General features: G+C 43.0%; 1 protein-coding gene across 2 annotated transcripts; it reads right to left on the bottom strand.

Moving 5' to 3' along the window:
• Window positions 1–10,751: 10,751 nt before the first annotated feature.
• Window positions 10,752–18,826, bottom strand: Chrna6 (cholinergic receptor nicotinic alpha 6 subunit). 2 transcript variants are annotated; one of them, XM_027395230.1, is made up of 6 exons: window positions 18,748–18,826; window positions 16,897–17,036; window positions 14,372–14,416; window positions 13,361–13,470; window positions 12,278–13,256; window positions 10,752–10,883 (listed from the first exon to the last, which is right to left on the bottom strand). In XM_027395230.1, the coding sequence occupies exons 1-6, from the start codon at window positions 18,824–18,826 to the stop codon at window positions 10,752–10,754; spliced, it is 1,485 nt and encodes a 494-aa protein (XP_027251031.1). The 2 variants fall into 2 exon arrangements, with proteins under 2 accessions (XP_027251031.1, XP_027251032.1); XM_027395231.1 differs by lacking the exon at window positions 14,372–14,416.
• Between the last annotated feature and the right edge of the window lie 6,533 nt (window positions 18,827–25,359).

Raw genomic sequence — 25,359 nt, 5'->3', positions numbered from 1 at the left:
TCAGAGGCTGTTGCACAGCCTATATTGCCCCAAACCCCACTGCCAACAGTGTGCTTGCATCTGGGCCAATCCAGCATACAAGATGGGTTTTTAAAGAAATGAGTAAACACAGTGAAATAAAAACCATGGAACAAGGATGTTGTTTATAGCTCTGTGGCTAACCAGCTATAGTGTGAGCAGTGACCTTAAACTAGCTGTGTGTCCTAGAGGACTGTGGCTTGTGGGTCAGCAGCAGGAGGGAAGGAGTCATGACCTTTGAAGTTCTCTACAATCTTGGGTGCTCCTCAAAGCAGCTTTTTTCCTTGGAGAGATTGTAGTTTGCTTTGTGGACAGAAAATCAAGTCTTAGTCATGACTTCCTGAATGATAATGTAGATAAAAGGACAAGTAGTTATTGTCCCCCTCATCACATTTAACCTGTTAATATGCTAGGAAAAAGGCAGTATTAACATCAGAAAAAGTGTTTAGATCGAACTTAGTTTTACATTTTAAAAAACACCAGCATGAGCCATTTTCCACAAGAAACTTTTCCTGATGTAATCAAATATAGAAAAGGTTAAACCAGTGTTTGCATGTGGCTTATTTTTACCAGCAGCTAAAGTAGAAGACATTAATAGTTTCAAATATAGAAAAGGATAAATATTTACATAGTGTAATGATCCTGGGAGAATACTCCAAAAGATAATGCTAAAGCAAGGGAATTTTAGGCCTGGAGGGAAGGCTCAGCACATAAAGGCAGTGTCTTTCAAGCCTGTGGATCTGATTTAATACCCATAGCCCACTTGGTGGAAGGAGAGCACTGACTCTCATTAAGGTATCCTTCAATGACACTTTCACAAATGCCTTAGCATATGTAAATGCACACACAAGTCTCTCTCTGTCTCTGTCTCTCTCCCTTTTCTTCCCTCCCTCTCTTCCTCTCCCCCCCTCTCCCTCTCTCTCTCCCTGACACAAATAATATAAAGGAAAGTAAAGAAATTTTAACTTCACCTGTATAGGAAGAAAAAATCTGTGGGTAAAATTTGACAGCTGATCCTGATCAGTGAGTGTTGCAAGACCTGGACAGACAGCTTCTGTTGATCTCATTCTTTGGATCTCTACTCACACCCCACACCTTCTGAATGGGTGTTCACAGAATACAGCCCCCGAGATCTCCCTGTCTCTGCTGTTTCACTTTGTACTATGATTGTTGTGCATAGTACAACAATCATAGTACAATCACGTTAAGTACGTGATTGTTTTTGTTTGTTCTGTTTGGTGAGGGTGAGTTCTTTGCCTGTTCCAGTGTTATCTCCATCATGTCCCCAAAGTGTCTAATAGGGCTGAGCATGTAGACAAAGCTTATTAAATGTATTTTCACTAATTAAATAAGATCCCAGAAAGTTTTTTTAAATTTACTTATTTATCCATATTTTACATATGAGTGCTCTGCGTGTATACCTGCAGGCCAGAAGAGGGTTTTAGATCCTATTACACATGGTTGTGATCCACCATGTGGTTGCTGGGAATTGAGCTCAAAACCTCTGGAAGAGTAGCCAGTGCTCTAGACCTCAGAAGGTTAATTTTTAAGGTTATGATTTAATTACAACATTTCCCCTCCCCTTTCTTCCCTCTGACCCTCCTGTATACCCCTCTCCACTCTCTTTCACATTTATGGCCTCTTATTTCACTAATTGTTATTGCACGCATATATGTATTAATATGCATATATGTTTCTAAGTGTAATCTGTTCAGTCTGTATAATGTTACTTGCATGTATATTTTCAGGGTTGACTGTTTGGCCCTAGACAATCAGTTGGTATGCTCTTCCTTGGGGAAGAGCACCTCTCCCATTCCCAGCTTTTCTTTTCTTTTCTTTTCTTTTCTTTTCTTTTCTTTTCTTTTCTTTTCTCTTTTCTTTCTTTCTTTCTTTCTTTCTTTCTTTCTTTCTCTCTTTCTTTCTTTCTTTCTTTTTGCACTTTGTCATTTTATTGCTACAGCACAAGGCTATTCAACTGTAACACTTCTCAATTCTGATTTTAAGGATTGTCTCATTCTGTTCATACATTTCAAGTTTAAATGCAAGCAGGCATAAAACATTCATTGAAAAATCTACAGATCACTTGAATCGTTTCTCTTGTCTATGATTACAGTAAGAAGTGTTTTGTTTTGTTTAAAAAAAGTCCTCTGTTAAAACCAGCCATTCTCTTTCGTCATCTTCAGACTTTTCAGTGAAGTCCTGCACAGTTTCATAGAGGTAACAGCTTTATAATAAGAAATCAGCTTAGTGGTCACAAACACACCAAAATAACATTGAAATTCCATTAGAAACTCAGAAGTATTGTGTTTCAAGAACAGCAAAACTGAACTATACATTCACTAGTAATTTGGCAATGACAGATTCAATACTGTCTTTTATACTCATATGTGGGTAGGATTTACTCAAAATAGAAGTTATTATTATTACTATCATTTTGTGACATTAACTTTAGGAATAGTAAAAGTTCCCATACAAGGGAAAATACTGTCAAATTACTATTTTAAAAGAATCATTTTTCCCTTTAAATAAGTTCAAGCCTGCTTGTTTTTTTTTTTCTGAATTCTTTCGTTAAAAGGCAGAAAAACAAAGGGGATAAAAAAGCCAGTATGACTTCTCCATTCTGACTGAGAAGGCAAAAGCATGTATGTACTGCAGCGCCTACTGCCATTCTGACAGTATGTCAACTAGTGCAAAATACCCACCACCACCACCACCACCACCACCACCACAACAACAACAACCCTTTCTTGTGGTCCTTATGCAGCATAGGCTGGCCTCAAACTCATGATTTTCCTTCTTCAGTCTCCAAGTTACAGGCATGTTGTCACCATACTTGACTCCCAAAAACCTTTTCAACAGCTTGTAAGTATTAAAATATATGTGTTGCCAGGGCTAAGATCACCAAGCAGATGAATGATACATAATAGTTCAGAAAGGAACCAAATTTTGCATGAGAATTTGGTATACAATAAGGGGTGTGCTTCTATTTTCCTTACTCATGTTTATATCACATATATTCAGTTTTCTCTTATTTGTTTTTCTATTAGAATTATATCCCATTTTTATGTTTTAATTAGCATCTATAAGGTATATAGTTGTCCAGAAAGAGTACATTAGTCACTCACCTACTGTTGAATATTTATGTTTCTTTTCTATTAATCTTCAATGGGAAAATAACACAGCATGAGCTGTTGGAGCCATTCCCACCAAGCAGTGTGGGAGGAGACAAATCTTCACAGGGGATGATCTCTAGGGTAAGATGGTTTATTTTCATCTGAGGATTGTCATTAAGAGCTAATTTATAACAAGAAACAAAGTAATTCATTTAAAGATAAAATGGAACAATTTTGTTCATCAATAACTCCTCATTAGATGAACTTAAGCCTGAAATGGTTAAAATGGCTAAGCATAGTCATTCCCAGCTTTTCTTCAGTTATCTATGGTTCTTTGGGGCTGAGGTTTTCCTACATCCAGTTTGGAATGCTCATTGGTGTGGTCTTTGTTCAGCTCATGTTTGGGCAGTCATATTGGTGAGACTATATGGATGTAGCTTCTGATGTTACAAAGAGACACAGAAAACTCTCTGATCCTCTAGCTCTTACAATCCTTCTGCCCCCTCTTTGACCATGTTCCCTAAGTCTTGGGTGTGGGAGTATTTTGTAGGTGTATCAGTTGGAACTGGGCTCCACAACTCTGCATTTTGATTGGTTATGGTTTTCTGTAATGTTTTCCATCTGTTGCAAAGAGAAGTTTCCTTGATGAGGGCAGAAGACTACACTTATCTGTGGGTATAAAGACAAGTGATTTTAGATTGTTGTTAGGGACTATGCTGGCTTAGTGAATTGGTGGTTGTAGATTCTCCTCTAGTAACCATGACTTCACTAGCACTGAGTTGTTAGCTAGGTTTTCAGCACCAGGCATGATTTCCCTCTTATTGAGTGAGTTATAAGTCCTATTAGAGAGTTGTTGGTTACCATTAAGGCATGCATGCCATTATTGCACCTGGAGTATTATCATGACTTGTTGGTCATTGATGAGGTTCATAGGCGTCATAGTTGGGTAGGATTGTTGGTTGCTTCCTTGCTTTGGAAGCTTCCATGACACCTTCTGGATACTAGAAGTGTTTGACAGGATTATGCACATGGTGTACTCTTGTGTAGCCTCTCCCAACATTTCTAGCTCAGTGTATAGCTTTCAATGTGTACATTGCAAAAATTATAATTTTTTTCAAGACAGGGTTTCTCTGTGTAGCTTTGGAACCTATCCTGGCACTCGCTCTGGAGACCAGGCTGGCCTCAAACTCACAGAGATCCACCTGCCTCTGCCTCCCGAGTGCTGGGATTAAAGGCGTGTACCACCAACGCCCGACAAATTATATTTTTTTTAACTTTTTATTTCTTCCTTGTGGATTTCACCTCATGCATCTCAATCCCATTCATCCCTGTCCCTTTGTAACCGCCCTCTGTTGTTACAATAAATCTTTCTGCCAAAAGCCGCCGAGCCCCACCGCCATGTGTGTGCTTTACGCCAGCCGCCCACTTGAGTTAGGGCCCAAATTAATACACAGAAACTTGTATTAAGTACAAAGCTGCTTGGCCAATGACTAGGACTTCTCATCTGCTAGGTCAGTCTTAATTATCATAAATCTATATACGTTATAAGACTTATCTTTAAAGAGGATGTCTTTTGCTGGCGCCCTCTCTTGCTGGTGGCTCACATCCTGCCGCTGGATGAAGAGCAGAGGGGCAAAAGGGAATACTTCCTGTTTCTCCTTGCTAAATATGAGTCTCCTTGCTATGTCACTTCTGGCCTGGATCACCACTTCTCTACTACATTTCCCAGAATCCTCTTTGACTCCTAGTCCTGTCTAACTTGCTGTCTCATTGGCCAAACAGTATTTTATTCAATAATCAATAAGATAAACATACAAAGAAGTACATTCCCCATCACTCTGTCCCTGCAACAACCCCACCCCAATAAAATAAGAGAAAAGAAAAAGAGAGAGAAATAAATGGAGAGAAATCTCATGTGGAAGATATAGTGTAACACAATGAGTCACCTAGTATATCCTTTTGTCCATATATCTTTACTTGCAAGTGTTCATTGCAAAGAGTCATTGGTCTTGTTCAAGGCCTCTGATTTCTGCTACACTATCAATACTGGGCCTTCTCTTGGATATCATGTTGTTGCTCTGTGTCATGGAGATTCTCCAGCTTTGGATCTGCAGGACCAATCCCTTTATGGGCTCCAGCAGATCACAGATGGGGTGGATGTTGGGGTGGGAGCCAACTCATAGCCCTTGTTCTAGGCCCGAGTGGTTGCAGGGTTGGTCAGCTTGTCAGTTGGCCCCCATTCTCACCACCAGGGTGAACTTGCCAGCATTGCCCTGGCTAGTTCACCCTAAACAGCAATGAACAAGGGGGTGGGGCTGGTTCTCTTGCTTTCATGCCATTCTGGGTTGGCTCACCCGCACCCACACCACCAGATCCAGCTCCACGGTGTTGCCCAAGTGAGGTGCAAGGCCCACTCTCCTGAGTGCTGCAGCTGATGAGGGACAGGGGCAGCTCCCCTGCTCTCATGACTTCAGGACCTGCTCTCCAATCCACCACAGGTAGTGGTGGTTAGGGGAAGAAATCTCTCCCTTGCTCACACTACTGTATGGTAGATGAAGGGTCAGGTCCCCCCTCACATTCCTGTGGTTGACTCATCCTTACTCCAGTTAACAGGGTCAGCTCTACTGTGCTGCCCTGGCAGGTGAGGGGCAGGGCCTGTACTCTAAGTGCTGCAGCTGGTGAGGTGCAGGGCCCACTCTTTTTTTTTTTTTAAAGATTTTATTTATTTATTATGCATACAACATTCTGCTTCCATGTATATCTGCACATCAGATTAGGGCACCAGATCTCATAGAGAATGGTTGTGAGCCACCATGTGGTTGCTGGGACTTGAACTCAGGACCTTTGGAAGAGCAGTCAATGCTCTTAACCTCTGAGCCATCTCTCCAGCCCCACAGGGCCCACTCTTATGACTGGAAAGAATTATTTCTTACATGAGAAGATTTCCTAAACAATATTGTCATATTTAACGAAATAGTTCATTTTAATTGTGGTTTTTCTGCCTCAGAAGTACCTTAGCTTTGTAGTTAGTGTATCTAAAATAGGACTTGGTGCAGGGATGTGTTGTTATGCCTCCTAAGTCCATTTTAGTCTCCTCCTTGACAATGGTTTCTTGGGAGGAATAACTCTGCTATCACCGAAAATGTCCCACCTTTTCATTTCTCCATCTTTTTGCTTCAGATGTCATTTGGCTTATTCATTTGTCATTTGAATTTCCTGCAGTCTAACATGACAACAGCAATCCTAACTGTACTTCTGATTTCATATCATTGGCAGCAATACATTATATATGGTAAGGCAAAGACCACTGTGCACCTTATGAGCACTCATACTCTCTGGCTGCTGTATCATTACTGTTATGATTAATTCCTGAGTACAGATGGTGACAGTTTGATATCATCTCTATGTCCAGTAGTAAACTGAGTAGCACAGCCTGTGGCTACAGTACATAGTCAACTTATAATAACCATTGCCTTGACCCTGGAAAGATGGTATCTAACTAGACACATGGACCACTGTAATTTCCAGAGAATGATGTTTCCATGCAATGCTGAGATGGACCTTTTGATTGCCCCAAAGTTCTATCTCTAAAGCAAGTAGTGTTTTGTATTAAAATGGGTTCACTTAATTATGTTGATGGCTATTTCTCTTTAAGCCAGCATGCATTTCTTCAGTATATTTTCTGTTCAGTATGCCAAAAAGTAACAGTGAAAATAAAAGTGTTATGATATCTCTGGCTCATGGTTATGGTCATATCTTTGAACAACCATCTGAAAGCAGCTGATGTGAATCATCAAGGCTCTGGACAGGGCTGTCCACTGCAGGATATCAGTTCAGGCCACTGCAGAGTCAGACATGCCCACCGGAGTACTTGAAGATGGCCTCTGCCCTGAGCAACAATGCGGACTCAGACAGACACAAAGATTATAGTATCTGAAGGTACCCAGAAGAATGTGAAACTGCCATGATCAACTCAAGTAACCTAGAAATACCCATGAAGAAATCCTGTATTGTTGTTTGAATTAGGAATGGCTCCCTAGGTGTTTGAACACATGATTCCCGGCTAATGTGGGCCTTGAGGTGTGGCCTAGTTGGAAGAAGTGAGTCTATAAGCGTGGGGCTTGAGTTTCCTATCCAGGCCTACTTCCTTGTCTTTCTGCTTTCTGATCATGGAGGTTATGTGGTGAGCGGCTACCCACTCCCATTGCCCTGTCTTTTCTGCCATGATGGACTGTAGCCTCTCAACTCAACGCAAGCAAACCTTTCATTAATAAAGTGATTTTTGTCAAATGCCATCACAGTAGTAAAAAAAGTAACTAATATAGGTTATAGTCAGTCTGATCTACAGATGAAAATAATCTTCAGCTTTTAAATCACCCTCTGGGAGGTCACAAAGGAGTAGACAAAGATCTCTCTGCTTCACCTCAACAGGCCAGATGCTCCTGCTGCAAGGCAGTGTGTGAGGGAGTGTTTGTTCATTCTAACACTACACCCCTAATAAAGAACCTCAAGAGAGTCTTGGTTTTTCTGGGGGTGTTTGTCATATGGTTATTCTGACAGGGAAAGCTCTGCACCAACCCGTTTTTATGGGATCTTAGTGTCCTTAGTCCCCAGGTCTCAAGGGATAATGGCATCCCTCTACTCATTTGGACAGGCACAATGGCCTTTTAGACATTTCTAAAGATTTACTTCTGTTATTTTTATTTAAGTATATATATATATATATATATATATATATATATATATATATATGTGTGTGTGTGTGTGTGTGTGTGTGTGTGTGAGAGAGAGAGAGAGAGAGAGAGAGAGATGTGTATGAATGTTTGTCACATGTGTGCATGTCTGTGTAGGGCAGAAAAGGACACCAGATCTCCTGGAGCTGTAGTGACATGGCATGAGTGCTGGGAACTCAACTCTGCTCTTTTGCCAGAACAGTAACTATTATTCCCGAACCCTCGTCTCTCCAGCCCCCACTTCTTTAGACATTTCTGAACACCAACGGGAAAATGTGTGTGTGTGTGTGTGTGTGTGTGTGTGTGTGTGTGTGTGTGTGTGTGTGTCTGCGATCTCTGGGGAAGAACGACTGGATTCTTGTTCAGACTGGTGTAACAAAAATCAGTGAGCTATGGAGGTTACTCAGCAGTTAAAGTGCTTACTCTACAAGCTGGAGTAATGTCTACAGGTAAATATCAGGTGGGAGTGGCAGCTGGCCTGTCAACTCCAGCCTGAGGAAGCAGATAGGGGCCATCCCTGGACCAGGTTGATAGTAGACTAGCCATATCAGTGAACTTTGGATCTGACTGAGAGGTCCTGCCTCAATGAATTAAGATGGATAGCGATCAAGGAATATTCTAGAAATTAAAAACCTTAAATATTGATTTGACAATTTATTTCATGCTCCTCTACAGATTCAGTTCATTCTTTCTTTTGTTCTTTTGAAAAAAAAATGTGGCTCCCCCTCTCTCCCCAAATACTTTTTTAAAGGTGTGTTGCTAGCTCGTTAAGTATAGAATCTTTTGGTAATTGCTAGGTAATTCCTAGGAAGCTGGACCAGAAAGTCTGGAGTGTTCTGAAACATTAAGGATCACTCAAGCATGAAGACCTTCAGATGCAGTCCCTTTCCTCCAGTCCCTGCCTGAGATCATTCTTACCCTTCATTCTCACACTGCAATTCACAAAATGTGTACGGTAACATTGGATGGAGAGTTTGTTTGTACAGCGTGTAAGGAAGTTCTACAGCACAACAAAACAAATGTTTAAAAAAGTCACCCCCCCAAACAACCTCACAAGCCACATGGTTGGCCACCCAGATCTTCAGGAGGATGGAGGTACCACCCAAGGCATCTACTTGGTATAGCTAGATCACTATTTTAGCACAGGCTAAGGTGGCCCTCTACCTGTAAAGGATTTTTGGGAAGGCCCATGGTTTACTCACCATCCCTGTGGATCTCAGATCTCTCTCTCTCTCTCTCTCTCTCTCTCTCTCTCTCTCTCTCTCTCTCTCTCTCTCTCTCGCTCTCTTTATCCAATATGAGCCAGAGCACATCAAACCACCCATCATGGTGAGAGGTATTGCTGTGTCCGAAGCCTCATCCTGAAAGGGAACCAGGTGTCACCTCTCAAGGATGACAGACAGTCCTTCATCCAGGCCCTGCCAAAGGTTATTGATATTGTTCTGAGACAACAGAATATAAGGTAAAATTGAATCCTGAAATTACCTATGCACACGAACAAGGACTTGCTAGGAGAGAAAAGGGTGGAATTGAAAACAGCTCCTTTTGCTGGACTCCATGGGCTGCTAAGATACACCTGCAAGTAATCACAGTCATGCAAACAAGAAACTGGAGTGGAACACTATGCAGCTCCCAATGTTCTCCCACTTGGAAAAGAAATTGCTCCAAAAAGCACAAGATTAACATTTCTTACAAATTTTATTTGTGTCCATGCAGTGAGCATGTGAAGGGTTCCTGGGAAAAGGAGTAGACAGATAGCGATTTGAAACACAAGAGTGATTTTTAGGTTTTTCCCAATTAGGTCCTTTTGTTTGGGTTGCCCCAGCTATATTCTCCACTACCCAATCCTGTGGATCTTTGCATGTATGACTTTTCTAAAAGGCTGAAACTTTACAGGGGAAAGAATCTATTTACATTAGCCTTGTAGCACCTAGCACAGTACTGGACACCAGCCAACTGTCCTGTCAGAACCATACTGCTGTGGTTTGAATCACCCCAAGGACACTGTTAAAGACTTAGTCCTCTGCACTATAGGGAGGTAGTGGGGCTTCTGAGACATGAGGCTCTGTAGGAAGAAGTTAAGTCATTAGGGTGTGCCTTTGAAAGGAGTATTGGCACCCCAGATTCTTCTCATTTTACTTTCTTGGTAGCTATCATTAAGTGGACAGCTGCCCTCTACTAGGCACACCAGTCATGATGACTTGCCTCCACAAAGGTCCAGAGGCAACGGGGCCAAGTTATGGACTAAATCCTCTGAAACCATGATTTCATAGCAACTTCCACCTTCCACATTGATGGTCTCAGGTGATTTTTCACGCAGCAGAAAGACAATAGTACAACTAATTGAATAGTCTTTTAAGAGAGACACCATCTGATTTCTTCTTTAATCATGCATGTGTTGGAGACTAGTGTGAGCTCCATCACAGAGAAGTACACAACAAAGTAGGGTACAGTAGTAGACAGGTGTTGCAAATGTTGGCAGTGTCCCAGAGTTTCTCTCTGGTCTTACACATCATTGCAACAACCAACAGGAGCTTCAGATATGAGAGCATCACTTTTCAGTGTGAACTGATGCTAGCTGTGGGGTCTAGCTAGCACTGTGAGAGGTCATTCACATTCCTGGAAACCAAGTATGCATGGCATAGAGAAACTGAGTCAGTGCTTCTGGTCCAGGTGCACTGCCAGCTCTGGGCTCCAAGGTGGTAAAACACTCTAATGGATACCTGGCACAGTGAAGACATATATTCAGGCTCCTATGGTTGTAATACTGTCCCTCTTTCCCTTCTTATTGTGGTTTAGGAGATTGGTATTTGGCCTTTTCCTGCAGTAAGTAGTTCAGAACAAACACAACATCTAAAAGATTCAGAAGTCAAAAGGACAATACAGATTAAGACTTTCTTGTGTTCCCAAGCAGTGGCTGTAGAAAGAGCCCCACAGTTCCAAACACACAGACGATTATAAACACCCAGAGGAAGACCCTGTCCACCACCATGGCCATGTATTTCCAGTCATCTTCTACCTGAAATGTGAACAAAAGATCAAGGCTAGCTTTAAAATCCAAGACCATAGGAAAACATGCTTTGTCTTATGCATAGTGATTTTTTTCCCCCAAAGCAACTTTCTCTAATACTTTCAAAATCAATGATTGGCATTATGTTTGCCTGACTGTGTCTCCTATGTGGTGCTCATTGTCTAAGGGTAGACATGCATTATGGGTGGCTCCTAGAGCTGGCTATGGACTATGCTGAAGACTTTTATGAACCCTTACTTGTGACAAAGGACCTCTTTCCTGGTTCAAGGGATGCTTTTCCAAAGTATCTGCTTGAGAATCCAACTCTTGTCACTTGTGTACAGGGAGATGCTGGCCCTTTGGGGGATCTGAGTGTGAGGCAGTGAGAGAACAGGCTGGAGGATGTGGGGTATGATTCAGGACCCCTTACACAGAAATAAGCAGCCTCTGGGCCTCAAAGTGATGCTAACAGGGAAAGTGTGTACATATCTGAAATCTTTCCAGTCCCAAACTTCTAACCTTCTGCTATGGTCTCTGTGGGTTGTGTAATAGAGACCTGCATAGCATGATAGGTCAACAGTAACTGTATCTCCTACATACAAAAAGATTCCAGGCTGGAGATGAGCTCATTGGCCATTCCTGTCCTGCGACATGTCATATGACAGGCATTCTCATTGTCTCCCAGTGCATCAACAGGGTGGTATTGGGGGTCCTGATATCCTTTCACTAGGTGTTACAGATGTAGGAGCTATAGTATCAAGCAACTCCAGGCCCTTGGCAAAAGCTTTTGGAAGCCTCAGCTAGTCAAGGGGTGGCATGGAGAATTGGCACAGTAGCTTTGAGTTCTTTCTTTGGGGAAGGAGGAGCCAAGTTACTGACATGAGAGTGTGGGAGACAGGAGCAGACTGTGTACATACTGAACACATCTCCACAATGCCTTAGATTTGTGTCTGTGTCCACCTCTAGTAGAGGAAGTGTAACCAGAGCTGCTGAGTGCTAAGGAGCTCACATCCTTCATCCTTGCAGTTCATATCCTTCAGGAAGCACCACAGTGGGTTCTCCTTTCCCTTGGGCAGTCTCCCTCCCCACCCTCTCTTTGCTACTATTTGCTGGGTTGATATTGATATTTGCTGGGTTGGGGCTTGTCCTGCATATGTATTATAGCGGGATTTTACTGTAAATAAATACAGATGGGAGAGTTGTTGTAGGGCTACATATCATCTCACTATAGCTACCTAAGCTCTAACCCAGGTTCCCCAGTGCTGCATGATAACAGAGCTAGTCTTAGATGATTCTGTCTGACTTCCTACAAACGTGACTCCCACCGATGCTCGGACTAGACTCTAAAGGGCCTATAGGCCTGTAGGGGTGCATCTGGCTGGAGGAAAAGGGTATATATTTACCGCCTTTGTTTCATTGTGGTTCTTCATGTTTTCTGCTATGAATTGAACACTGTCAATCACGTCTTCCACATCTGGTGAGTGCTCTGAATTCTCTTCCATCCACCCTGCAGGCTGATGACTCCATCTTCTCTTGCCAGGGGCTGTCTCACTTGATTTTTGACAGCGGCAGCTTTCCTTCAGAAGTTTGGGCTCTCTTCGGTGAGCAAACTTGATCTTGGCAGGTCTCTTGGGAAGGCTTTTTGGGTCCTTAGCATCACCTATTTCCTTGGTCTTGTCCAAAGGCCTCCTCATCATCAGAATTGAGGGAAAAACATGAAGGAAAATAGTCTTCACCCATTTGGGCATGGTATGTGTTGCTGGGGTGCGGTAGTGTATGTTCAACACAAACACTGTCACCACAATGGACAGTGTGACAAAGATCATGGTGAACAGTAGATACTCACCCACAAGTGGGATCACAAGAGATGTGGATGGGATTGTCTCAGTAATCACCAGCAAAAAGACAGTCAGAGATAGAAGAACTGAGATACAAAGAGTTACTTTCTCGCCACAGTCAGAAGGGAGGTAAAAGACCAATACAGTGAGAAAGGAAATGAAGAGACAGGGGATGATGAGGTTAATGGTGTAAAACATGGGCAGCCTCCTGATATAGAAGGAGTAGGTGATGTCTGTGTAAATCTCTTCACAACAGTTGTACTTGATGTCATGCTTGTATCCAGAAGCATCAACTATTTCCCATTCACTGTTTTCCCAAAAGTCATTCATGTCCACTTTGGAACCAATGATCAAAAGGTCAATTTCCGCCTTGTCATAAGTCCAGGAACCAAATTTCAGGGAACAGTTTTGATGATCAAAGGGGAAGAAGGTGATGTCCATAGGGCAAGAACTCTTGAAGATGGCTGGTGGGGTCCAGGTTATCATGCCATCATACTTAAGAAGAGCTTTGGTCTTGCCTTCCACTTGGAAGTCACCAACAGCACTGCAAGAAAGACCACACATCGTTAGCAGCACTGTCCCTTTGCTGTGAGTCACAGGGGCTAAAGATTTTGAAAACTGACTGTGATTCTGTCTAGATACACATACTTATTATATAGAACAATGTCTGGCTTCCAGATTTTGTCTGCTGGAACACGAAGTGTTTCAATGCCATCATACTCCATTGGATCCCAACGTAATTTGTAGTCCTTCCAGATCTAAAGGAAAAGAGATAGTCATTTCTGGTTGTGGTGATGGTCTCACTCTGTTCTAACTTTTGTTAAAATTTGTTCTTTAATAATTTAATACATGTACATTGGGGGCTCTGATTACTGTTACCCTTTATCCCCTTCCTCCCTACAAGCCCCTTTCACTTTAAAAATGGATAAGAATCCTTTTTGAAAAATATCATCATAACTTTTCCCAAATGTTTATGTTGGTTCAATAATTTTCTTGATTAAAAAATAAGATATTTTGAAGAATACACTTATTCCTATTAAAAGCAAGGAATTAAAAAAATTAAAAAAGAATTAAAAAAATTTTAAAAAGCAAGGAATTATAACCATGGGCACAGGGAGCTAAATAGCTGAGCTGATTTGGGCGTACCTATAACAAGCTAACTGGCCAATATTTAGCTTTCATACTGTGTTTCATGGACTACTCCAGTTCAAAGCTAGAGTAGTAGCTTGTTTCTAATGATAAAAATATAAGTTGTATGCATGAGGATGAGTCTATTGCATTGTGTACACTATTGAGACTTTTAAGAGCAAAGGCAGTCTAACTTGTAAAAACCAGCTGTTGGTTATGTAATATGTTCTCCAGAACTCAACCACTGACCTCCTGGAGCTATCAAAGAAGAAAATAGCCATCAGACTTGGCCTTCCAGTAATTGATAAGCAGAGAGTGTAAAGTAGAAAAGCCAGAGGGCTCTATGTTAAAGACAGTAGGCTCTGCCCATGTGCTGCCTGCATTAAGCTAGCTGCAACCATAGCAGAGCCCGAGGATAAGCTATATCTATTATAGGTTGGAGAGGGAGAGAGAGGTATTGTAGGTGGGTTCATCACTGAGTGGACATGCGTGGTCATGGTTCAAAGGGGGAGACACATGGGAGACACATACATGACGCAGCCATAGATTGGTTTCCATGATCTGGTTGACTTCATCCTGGGAGGGAGAAATAATTTTCAGCTTTCTATATACTTGCTAATACAAGTCTTTATGCAAGAATTATGGCTAAAAATTGACAAATCTACGTTAATTGTGCTGAAGGAGACAAGCATGAAGATTGAGAGAACTAAACTTTAACTTCCACAGAAATATGGTATTTTTACTCTTGTCCCTGCTCTGTTGACTTAGAAATGATAAATGGCTTCAAAATGTTGTTCCAATCTCACTTGAATTTCACCTCCTTTGGGAATCTTTTCTCATCACCTGAGCCCATAAAACCTGAGTGGAAGGAGGCAGGGTGTAGGGAAGAGGTTTAGGGACAATGAGGTGCAGCCCTGTAGGTGGTGACAGGTGCTCACTGTCTCTACAGATGCCCATGTTCTTTCCTCAAAGAAGCCTGGAACTCCCTGTGTGCATTTGCCATGGGATCCAAACTGGAATAACAGCTTCAGCCTATTAGCAAGTTTGCAGGGGGAACTGGCTGTCCACTCCCTATGCATTCTCTTCCCCAGCATGAGCGACCTTCAGCTGCAATGGTCACTCATAGTTACTGAGTGACCACTTTGTGCTCAGTTACAGAGTGGACCAAGCTCCTGCCTTCATGTGTTCCTTAGCTGCTAGTTGGGAAGACACAAAACTAATACTATATACACACACATACATAAAATATAATTTGATATAACAAAGAGAGGTAGAATGGCTCAAGTATGCACACACAACTGTTTTATATAAGAGTCAAGGGAGGCTTCTCAGAGGAGGGCTTCTGTCCAAGCAGCCCCTTACGAGACATAAGGAGAGTCAGGGCAGGTGATACGCAGGCATTCCCTGTCACCATCTTCAGTACAGTTGACTCTTAAGTGGTCACTGATCCTCAGTAGGACAGCTACCCAAGACACATCTAGATGGCAGGTAGGTCACAGCACAATAGTCTGGTAGGTTCTTAACAGTTATCAGGTGACTCTAAAATCTTACTTCCCAGGATATTGGAGGTCCCTATAGAGTGAAGGAACCCAGCTGTGTTGAGGTTTCTAGGCAGGGCTCTGACAGTAGCTCCTCCCCACTCCACTGAGCCTCTCTCTGGGCTCCACTCCTTCACTCCATGGTTACTGCTATCCACCCTGGAGAGTTCCAGAACTAGACAGTGTCCACAAAGTGATCCCAAGAAGACTGCCTGTTGAAATCAAGTTTTTCCCCATGAGTGGTTCATATGGAGCCTTCATGGGCACTGAGATTTGTAAAGGTTAACAAGAAGAGTTAGAGAAATGGAGCCTGCACAGTTTCACAGTTACCCTTCTTGATCAGGGCCTTTTGGTCTTGAGTCACCTTGAATCTGTCAGGTCTAACAGAAGCTTTGCCAATAAATGCACTAGCTGTTGGTCAAACCCAGATGAGCCCTGCTGCCTCTGTTCCATGAGGTCTTAGAGATAACTGGCCTAAGCCCAAAGCCAACACCAGTCTCCAAAATCTGGTGTTGTGCAGTAAAACTGAATAGAGGGGTGGCCCTTCAAGACTTCAGGCGACACTCGGTTTAGTTCTCTACCTTCCAGTAGCCCAGTCCCCATGCATCCTGGCCAGTGTAAAACCAAGAAGGGGTCAGAACAGATAAGAAATAAGTGGTTTTTAATGGGCTGAGTGGGTCTCATTAGGTAAGAAGAAACATTTAGCTTTTGAAACACGAGCCAGTATTTACTAAAATATGCACATGTCCAATCCAGAGTTAAAGGAATGGGTTGGGTAAGCAAAGTCCACTGGGCAGTGTAGACTGAAGAAGCCTGGCAGTGTCTGCCTAAATGTTGTAGTTAGGTCTTTCCCTAAGTACACCTAGAGAAGTCACCCCTGATGCTGTCACCCACAGGACTGGTGCTATAGGGCAGGAGGAATCCTTCCCTACACTTGGTCTGGGCTAGAAGATGACAGGCTTCTTCTATGTGTTTGACAGGCTTGGGGACCATCTCTAATGCCCTCTCTGGTGACACCCCAGGCTTCGCTTAATTTTCTAGTCTACCTACTAGTGTAATTGGGGCTGAAGTCCAGGCCTGGAGATAAGACCCCTGATGGACTTTGAGAATCGGACATTTCCACCTCCTGTCCCTGGAACCAGAGAAAGAAGATTATTTAGAACAACAACAAAAGAAAGAAAGAAAGTAAACCAAAAGAGCCTCACTTCCACTTGCCCTTACCATGATCCCAATGAACTTATAGAAGGTACAGGGTATGACACATAATTCAGTTCTCTTCAAGCCTCCATCCCACTTGCCTTCATGTCTTTACTTTATAACCTGACTCTGAAAGAATTTCTAATCATGGGAAGCCTGAGCAAGGACAGCATTATGCAGGGCCTCGAGGGACCCTTCGCATGCAATCTGGTATTCACTTTTAAGTTGTGTGATAGAATTCTGTGCCCACTGGCTGCACAAAGTGCAAGAACACTGGGAACTCAGGCCTCTGGGAACACGTCTGGAGTCTAAGGCACTCACCACATTGGCCAGTTGTGTGATTGCCAACTCAAAATACACTGTGACAGGATCGGAAACGTTTTCCACTGGCCGGATGAATCGGTTGTAGCGAGCGAACAGCTTGCGGAAGAGCTGCTCTTCAGAGGCACAGCCTGTACAGCCTGTGTGGCAGACAGAGGAGAGCATCAGGGAAGGGCTGTGGGAGGGTCTGAGCTGGTTCCTCCCCTAGTCCAAGCCTACCGTCTCAGTCAGAGTCTCATCACTGCACCAGCTAGGCTCACTCCTACAGGCACTAGGGCAGTTCAACCCCCCTTTTTAAACCTTGCTTGCTCTGTTTTAACACTGAGATAAAACAACCACACAGGCTTCTCAGAACTAGTACAATGTCCACAAAGTGATCCCAAGAACACTGCCTGTTTAAGTCAAGGGCACCATAAATGTCATGGGATAGGATGTCACGAGCAGGGAAATTGTTGTGTCACTAAACAGCTCACAGCATGACCATCAAATTAGAAGCTATGCAAGAATTCTGGAGGTCTGTAGGTTTATAACTGGCAAGACTGGCACCCTCACCCAGCAAACACAGTACCTATTCATTGCCCAGATCGTCAAAAGCCATGCCCTTTAAAAAATGTACTTTGGAGTCATGTATTTCAGATTTGACAGAATGCAAAGGTTTTAAAGTAAATTCACTTAAAGTCCTTTAAAAGCAATTGCAAATTGGTTCTCAGTACCCCTTTTAGCTGTTACATTCTGGACAGTAGTGTCACCCATATCTCTAATTCTTTAAAAAGGCATTGAATTGGTTTCTCACCTCCAATACGTACAACTCACTTTCTCAACACCCCACTGAAACACATCCCTACTGTTTGTTTTGTACAATTCAAATTTGACTCCACAAATGTTATGCCATAAATTTCCCCAGAAGATTTGTACACACACACATACACACACACACACACACACACACACACACACAGACACACACACACACACACACACACACACACACACACACACAGAGAGAGAGAGAGAGAGAGAGAGAGAGAGAGAGAGAGAGAGAAACAGACAGACAGAGAGAAGAATGGGCTTGAAAGCCTGACCAAAGGAAACGAGCAGAGAGTGGCTGCTGTTCCTCACTGAATTCCACTTCATGAGTCCATTTGGAAGTACTGATTGTCAGCATAGCAGCAGGAAAGAAACCTTTCACCTGTCACCTGTCATTCTCCCCAGTGTAACACAACGAAAACATTTCTTCAGAAGCCACTGAGAAACCTTCCTGGCTAGTGTTGCCATCTCCCTCCCATGAGAATCTTTTGAGGAGCCCTCTATCAGCCCCCCTGAAACCTAGTAGCACAGCTGTTGGGGTGAGGGGGTTATGTGGTCTACTCAGCACAGCAGGCATGTCTGAGTCAGCTTTTGAAAAGAGTCAGTTCACTCTTAGCATAGACAATGAGACAGGTGTCACCAGTGAGGACAATTACAACAGGAGGCTTCACAAGTTGGGTAGTAAGTACCAAGGGACACATAAATCACTTTGTGAAAAATATATCGCACATAGTCACAAATAAATAAATGGAGAATATTGATAGCACAAACACCTACAAAAACAGATGACTCTGTGTGCTAATTGGAAGATGTATTTTAGTTAAAAAAATGAAATACTGTTTACAGTATATTTCAATGTTTTCCCCACACTATTGTCCAAATCTCATCTGCTAGGTTAAACATAACTAATAAAAGTCATCTGGTCATTTGAATTTAGTCAAGATAAGGGAGGAGAGTGAATGCATGGAACTAAAAAAATTCTAGGACATAAGAGACTGAATGCATGGAACAAAAACATTCTAGGACACAAGCCAAGTAACTTACCTTTAAAGGAAACCAAGAATCCACATAACCACAGACACAAACCCAAGCGAAGAGATCCCTGGTCCTGGCCCGTCAGCATGATAAAAGCACCTGAATTACGGTTTCTACTAAGGACTGCAGAAAAAGCAGCTGTCAGGCAGCTGCAAGAACCAGACCAATAAAGCCACAGACGCTCCTGGCAATCCACACTGATCTTCTGTGAAATGAAAATACGGAACATCACACAGCTGCCTCAGCATCACAGGCTGGATGGAGCAGATGCGAAGGGCAAGGAAAGCTAACACTGCTGCAGAAGGAGGGCTGTCACATTTCCTGTCACCCTAAATCTCTGTGCAAGAAAGATGAAGAAAGGCAGGGCAAGCCACTGGGCAGACAGGCCCCTTGAAGACCTGCAGCCTCACCCACTATTCTTTAGGGCACTCGTTCTCAACCTCCCCAATGCTGCTACCCTTTAATACTGTTCCTAACATTGTGGTGATCCCCAATCACAAAATTATTTTTGTTGCTACTTGATAAATATAATTTTGCTACTGTTATGAACTGTAAATATCTGATATGCAGGATATCTGATATGCAATCACTGTGAAAGGGTTGATTGAAGCAGTCTGTAGGTCAGTCTGTAGGAAAATGGCCAAGCTATAGGTTACAAGCACTTTTGAAGCACTCTCTTCAACAGCTTCCTGTCTGGACTATTTGTTTTTCTTTTTTCTTTTTGTATGTAGGGGGCACAAGGATGGGAGGGTGGACCTGGGAGGAATGGGAGGGGAGTGGGACTAGGGTGCCTTATTACGTTGTGGGGGAAAAGTAAAAACAAACAAAACAAACCAAAAACAAAACATACAGAATAGTAAATCGGGTTAGAAGATTTAGTTTGAAGAACAAATTCAATATATATATTATTAGTTCAAGTTAGGGAACAAGCTTGTTTCACATGTAAGTCCCTTCTCCCTCTCCCTCCCCTCACCCCCATCCCTCCTCCCCCACCCCCAACCTACCCCCACCCATCCATCCACCCACCACTCCCCAGGCAGGGTAGGGCCCTCAATGCAGGCTCTGCAAAATCCACCAAATTTTCCTGTGCTGGGCCTGGGCCCTTCCCCATGTGTCCAGGGCCAGAGTATAACCCTTCACGTGGGATGGGCTCTCAAAGTCCCTTCTTACACCAGGGAAAAATGCTAATCCACTTCCAGAGGCTCCTGGAGTGCAGAGGCCTCTTTATTGACAGATAGATTTATATTTTGTCCTGATGTTTGCAGTACTTTTTCATGTTTATATTTAAGGAACCAGCTCTTGCCCAGCCATGTTGCTGAACCAGCCAAAGTTTATAGTATTGTCATGACTTAGCAGGGTCTATAGCATGAAGGGGGGTTGATGCTACAGCAGGAAGGGTGGTTGACAGTGTAACACCTTTGCTTCTCCCCTTCTTTACTCCCCCCATTCTTTCTTAGCCCTTTCAACATAGACATTCTGGGACAGGCATGGCAGAGTCTGAGGCTGATGAATCCTGAGTTACACAGCAAATCCTGAAAGGAAATAGGAGGAAACAGCAGATCTCAGCTAAGCTTCAGATAGCCGATGAGAACTCTGGGAACTCGGCCTGCTACTCAGGAAGTCTCCAAAAACCTCGGGCTCTGTGTGCCATTAGTTGATGCTAACAGCTTTAATTGTGAACTCACCTGGCTGAGCACTGAGTTGTGTGTGTGAGCATGTTGCTGTGGAAGACTCTGAGGGAAGCAATCTAATGGTGACTGTGTCTCATGAAAACTTGCATTGGAAGATCTTGTCTGGTGACAGTTGTCTTTCAGTGATTTCCCCTTGTCCTCTGGGGGGAGTTCTTCACTTCCAGCTCCTCCTAGACCTCCAAGGAAAAGACAACCTTTTCCTGACAACTAACTACAGAATTATCTGTTCCCGAGAAAGGGGGGGGGGCTTGAATCATAATATCTTCCAATTACTAATGTCACTCCTTAAGATTCAGGGCCAAGAATTACTACTAGCCCGTGCAGCAGAAAAGCAGCCACTAAGGGTTTGTGATCCCTATCTGAGAAGCTTCCCTGCAACGCACTGCACAGCATTGCTTCTCTAACCTCCGCAAGACTACAATGGTTGGTAACAGCCTCTGTCTTATAGCATCACCCTCATCTTTATCAGTATCATTAATAACATCTTAATTCAAACAACAAGGGAGGTGAGCTGGACAGATGGCTCTCGGTTAATGGTGTCTGCTGCTCTTCAGAGAGTTCAACATATGTAGCTCTAACTCCAAGGATCTGATACCCTATTCTGGCCTCAGTGGTTACCTGTACACACACACACACACACACACACACACACACACACACACACACAGAGTGGGGGGGGGGACGGGAGAACAGAAGAGAGGGAGAGAGGGAGGAAGGGAGGGAGAGGAATGGAGGACTAATAAAACAATTCTTAAAAGGAATTATAGATTTCTCCTGCTGTTGCTGGATATTACTTCATATTTATATTCTAGGAATCAGCTCTTGTTCCATCATGCTGTTGATGCAGCCAGAATGAGCATGGCACAGCTCCGGGCAGGAAAGGCTGGCTAACAATAAAACAACTAGGCTTCCCTTCCCTGCTTTACCTCCTTCACCTCTTCACCTTCCTTGTTCCTTCTTAAGGCTTTCAAAACAGTGCATGGTTTCCTGGCTTCCCAAATGCTTTCCTTCACCCCAGCAGCTTATCCTTGGGTCACAGACCTTTCAAGTGCAGATCAAAGAAGTTGGGTTTATAATTAAACCTCATCTTCACACACAGGTGAGAAGAAAACAGAATTGGGAGCATAATTCCCTGGGAGTCACAGAACCATGCATTGCAAGTCTTGAAGCAGGGTAGTCACAAAAATGGCTTCATGCATTTCTGTAGTTACTGTCCTCAGGCTTATTACATCATCTCTATGGAAAATAAGGGATTCTGAAGACCAAGGATGTTGTTGGTAGCACACTTGCCCAGCATGCACCAGGCCCTGAACACAATCTGCAGCACTAGACAGTGAGGTAGAATTTATTTCTAATCCCAGAACTCTAGTGGTAGAAGCAGGAGTGCCAAAAAATTCAAGGTCATCCTTAGCTACACGATGAACACTCATCAAGCCTCAGTTGAGTGTAAATGAAACCCTGTCTCACTAAGGAAAAAGCAAATAAAATGACTAAATGAAATATCCTTTGCTGGCAATTGTGATGCATACTTGCAACCTCTGCATCCCAGAGACTTGTATTTGAAGCTACCTAGGGCTCCCAGAGAGTCTGGGACAGGGACTGGTGGGGTAGTTCAGAGTCAAAAGGTATGCTAGTGAGTGGAAGACTCTTGAGTTCTACCCCAAGTGAGGCAAAGACAGAGAAAAACGTAGAGAATAGAATACATTCTTAGAGCATATATAGCAGAATTGGAAAGTAAGTGCTTCAGAGGATAATTGTTTTGTGAGTTTCTTGTTTTTATCATAAGAGCTAAGTTTAATTGGAAGATTATCCTGGGAAGGAAAGTGACATTTTTTAACAGGACACTTTTGTTATAAAAAATGTTTCAAGAATTTTCCCTGCTTCCAAAATGCACTGCATCATTCCTCCCCCCAAATAAGGGAGATATTTTGGCATGGTTATGTAAATTAGGTGTGTGCTTTTTTTCAAGTTTGTTTTCCTTTCCTTTTGTTTTTTAAAACAGGTTTAAACTGCATGAATGAACATTTGGTGGACTTGTGTCTAACTGTCAGTTCTCTTTAAACTCAAAATAAGAAAAAAAGCCTGTCTGTAAAGAATTGTACACTAGAGCCTGATACGTGTGTATTATTTATGATCCACCACAACATAACACTATCAATAATGTAGTGATCTCATGTGCTGTTTAAAATGCCCACACGTGTTAAAACTTCATGTGTTCACTGTTCTTTAATAGTAGTCCACCTCTACCACATTCAGCATTTCCACCACAAGCAGGAAGAACAACCTTTAGTAGTTTGAGTATTCAAACATATGCTAATTTGGGTGAATAGAAGAAACTTTAAATTGCTAATCATAGACGGAGCTCAAATATCCCAATCATTGCATCCTTTATCCAAAGGGAGAGCCTGAGGAACAGGAGTGGGATGAACACAGCAATGGCACTAATGAGAAAGGAAATATTGACAATAACCATCAACCGGACTTCCCCTGTGGCAGCCATTACTCACTGTGTAGTCCTTTACATTCTGTTAAACCCCACCATTATTCATTGTGAGGTAAGACTTCAGTATGAAAGTGAGCATAGTGACAATCCAGAAGATTAAGTAACTTTCCTAAAACCCTGTCAGAGTTGGTAAGTGGTAGAGCTAGAATTCCAATCTGGATCCATCTGGTTCTGAGCAAATACTTTCAAACTGTAAAGGCTTTTAGACCATGAATACTTAATAAATTGAATGTGTTTAGAGTCTTTTCCGAACAGGGTCATGGTCAGCACCATTTCCGTGTTCCTTCTCCTTGAATCCTCCCCTGTGCACAGAGCTGGGAAAGGCAGGCCTGATGGGAAAATGGAGCTGGACCCTGCACCCAATGCCAGGAAAGAAACCCCACTTGGGTGTGTCTGGTCCTAGACAGGCAGACTCCTAACTCTAGAACAGCTGGTCCAAGCACAGCAGAATCGGTGATTTTCTCCTTGCACTTCTGGGGATAGAAGCCTAGGGAGCTTTCTCTCTCTGAGTCACACCCTGTTTTGGGCATGATTGTTAACCCTGCCATGGGCTCCACTCAGCAACTTCCAGTGAAGGACATATCCTAGTAAAAATGATTGCTAAGAGAGGATTCTGGGAATCCTGGACCTCTTTTCAGCTTTTTGATTTCTCCCTTTATAAAGCAATTATCTGGGGTCTTCCACATACAAATAAATGTGCTCCACCTGTAAGTCTCCTGATGCATAACCAAATTCAGTTTCTTACCATTGTCCTAGATTCCAGAATTTGGTGAAATAAAATGTATTCCACTACAGGACACCAGCTGTGTGATTAGAAATGAGACAGCAACACCAAGTCCTATTGGCTTCTCAGTGATCAATAATATATCACCACAAAGTGGGTGGGCTAATACCACAGAATGTAATCCTTTCACAGGTCTAAGTATAAAATCACAAACAAAACACAAGTGTTGGCAAGGCCAGGCTCTTCTGTAGGTTCCTACAGAGAACCTTCCCTTGTTTCCTCCATCTCTTGATGACCCCATGTGTGCCTTGACTTAACAGCTTCCTAATTCAGATCTCTGCATCTGTAGCTACAGGGCTTGATCTATGCCCCTGTTTCTTCTAAGGAAGGTGGTGATTAGATTTAGAACCCTGTCCTCAGACATGCTGCTCTTGCAGATATAGGGTCTGACCCAGGCTGGAACATTTGTAAAGCTCTGTGTCTGTTCTTGATGCCCGTGGCCAGCTCTGTTCACCTGAGGAGAATCTGTTTCCAGAGGGCTGGAGGAGGTTTGCATGTGACTCATTCCCAGCATAACCCTGTGATATTATACACTTGGACATTTCTGGGACATACATGTCTCTGAAAATTTGTGTACCCAAAATCAAAACAGTGAGAGAGATGAAGTTGCTATGCAGGTACTCTGTTTCATATGAAACAACCCAGTAAGCAGTGGGGTGAAGCCTGCAGTGTTCCTGGTGTAGTGACAAGTGATGAAATGCAGTCACAGGACATGCATATCTACTTTCAAGCACCCATTGAACATTCACAAAAAATGAGTTTTCATTAAGACAAAAAAGTTTTATCAAACCACAAAAAGCATCCATCCACTGTCCATGCACAGTCAAATCAAAACTCAAATTCAGAACTCTCCCACCTTGCCTCCCTTGAAGGTATTAAAGAGCTGGCTTGGTGCTTTATTTTTCCAGGGCAAAGAGAATAATCCTAATAATGCACAGGAAGTCAATGTTCATGTCTCACCAGAGCGTGCATACAACTGAAGACAATTTTAGTCATAGGGTCTTCGCTATACCAGGTCTAATACCAAAGCAGTGCTCAATGTGGCCATGCCCCAAAGAGTCCTGTTCAACAGGCTTCTCTGTTGCATTCATGAGCGTGGCTACCTTCCCAATGCCAAAGCCACTCTCCAACCTGTGACAAATGAAGAGGACTAGGCATGAGGTGCAGATGGCTATGCAGGTAGGGGACAGAAGGAAGAAGTGGTGCAGTGCCTTGGAAGGACAAAAGCAGAAAGAGAGTCCACCCAGCTGGAGTTCTATTTCCAGCAAAGCTGTCCTTCATGAGCAGAGGCAGAGTAATCATTTCCAGACAGGGGAAAGCAGGAAATCCATCATCTATAGCAAACCTGTGCTACAACCAGTGGTGAACAGAGTCAGCCTGCCTCACCAATAGACAAGGTACAGGCCAGTGAGACCCTCATTCAAAAACAAGGTGGCTAGAACCTGAAGAATGACAGATAGCATAGGTTGTCCTCTGGCTTTCCATGTACAAATGTGCACATACATACATTCATTCTCTCTGTCTCTCTTTGTCTCTGTCCTGTCTCTGTCTTTCTGTCTCTCTTTCTCTGCCTCCATGCCTGCCTGCTTATCTGTTTGTCTGTCTGTCTCCCCTCCTTTACCTAGTTTTAAATCTGGGCTTGG

This window comes from Cricetulus griseus (assembly GCF_003668045.3).
Source record: "Cricetulus griseus strain 17A/GY chromosome 1 unlocalized genomic scaffold, alternate assembly CriGri-PICRH-1.0 chr1_1, whole genome shotgun sequence".
NCBI lineage: Eukaryota > Metazoa > Chordata > Mammalia > Rodentia > Cricetidae > Cricetulus > Cricetulus griseus.
The sequence above is the reverse complement of the archived record's forward strand: the minus strand, read 5'-3'. Positions and strand labels throughout refer to the sequence as shown.

Coding starts and splice junctions, on each gene's coding strand:
- Chrna6 (XM_027395230.1), bottom strand. CDS start 18,826: ATGCTGACGGGCCAGGACCAGGGATCTCTTCGCTTGGGTTTGTGTCTG. Junction 17,037..18,747: donor ATTCTTGGTTTCCTTTAAAG/GTAAGTTACTTG, acceptor TCTGCCACACAG/GCTGTACAGGCTGTGCCTCT. Junction 10,884..12,277: donor ACCACAATGAAACAAAGGCG/GTAAATATATAC, acceptor TTCACATTTCAG/GTAGAAGATGACTGGAAATA.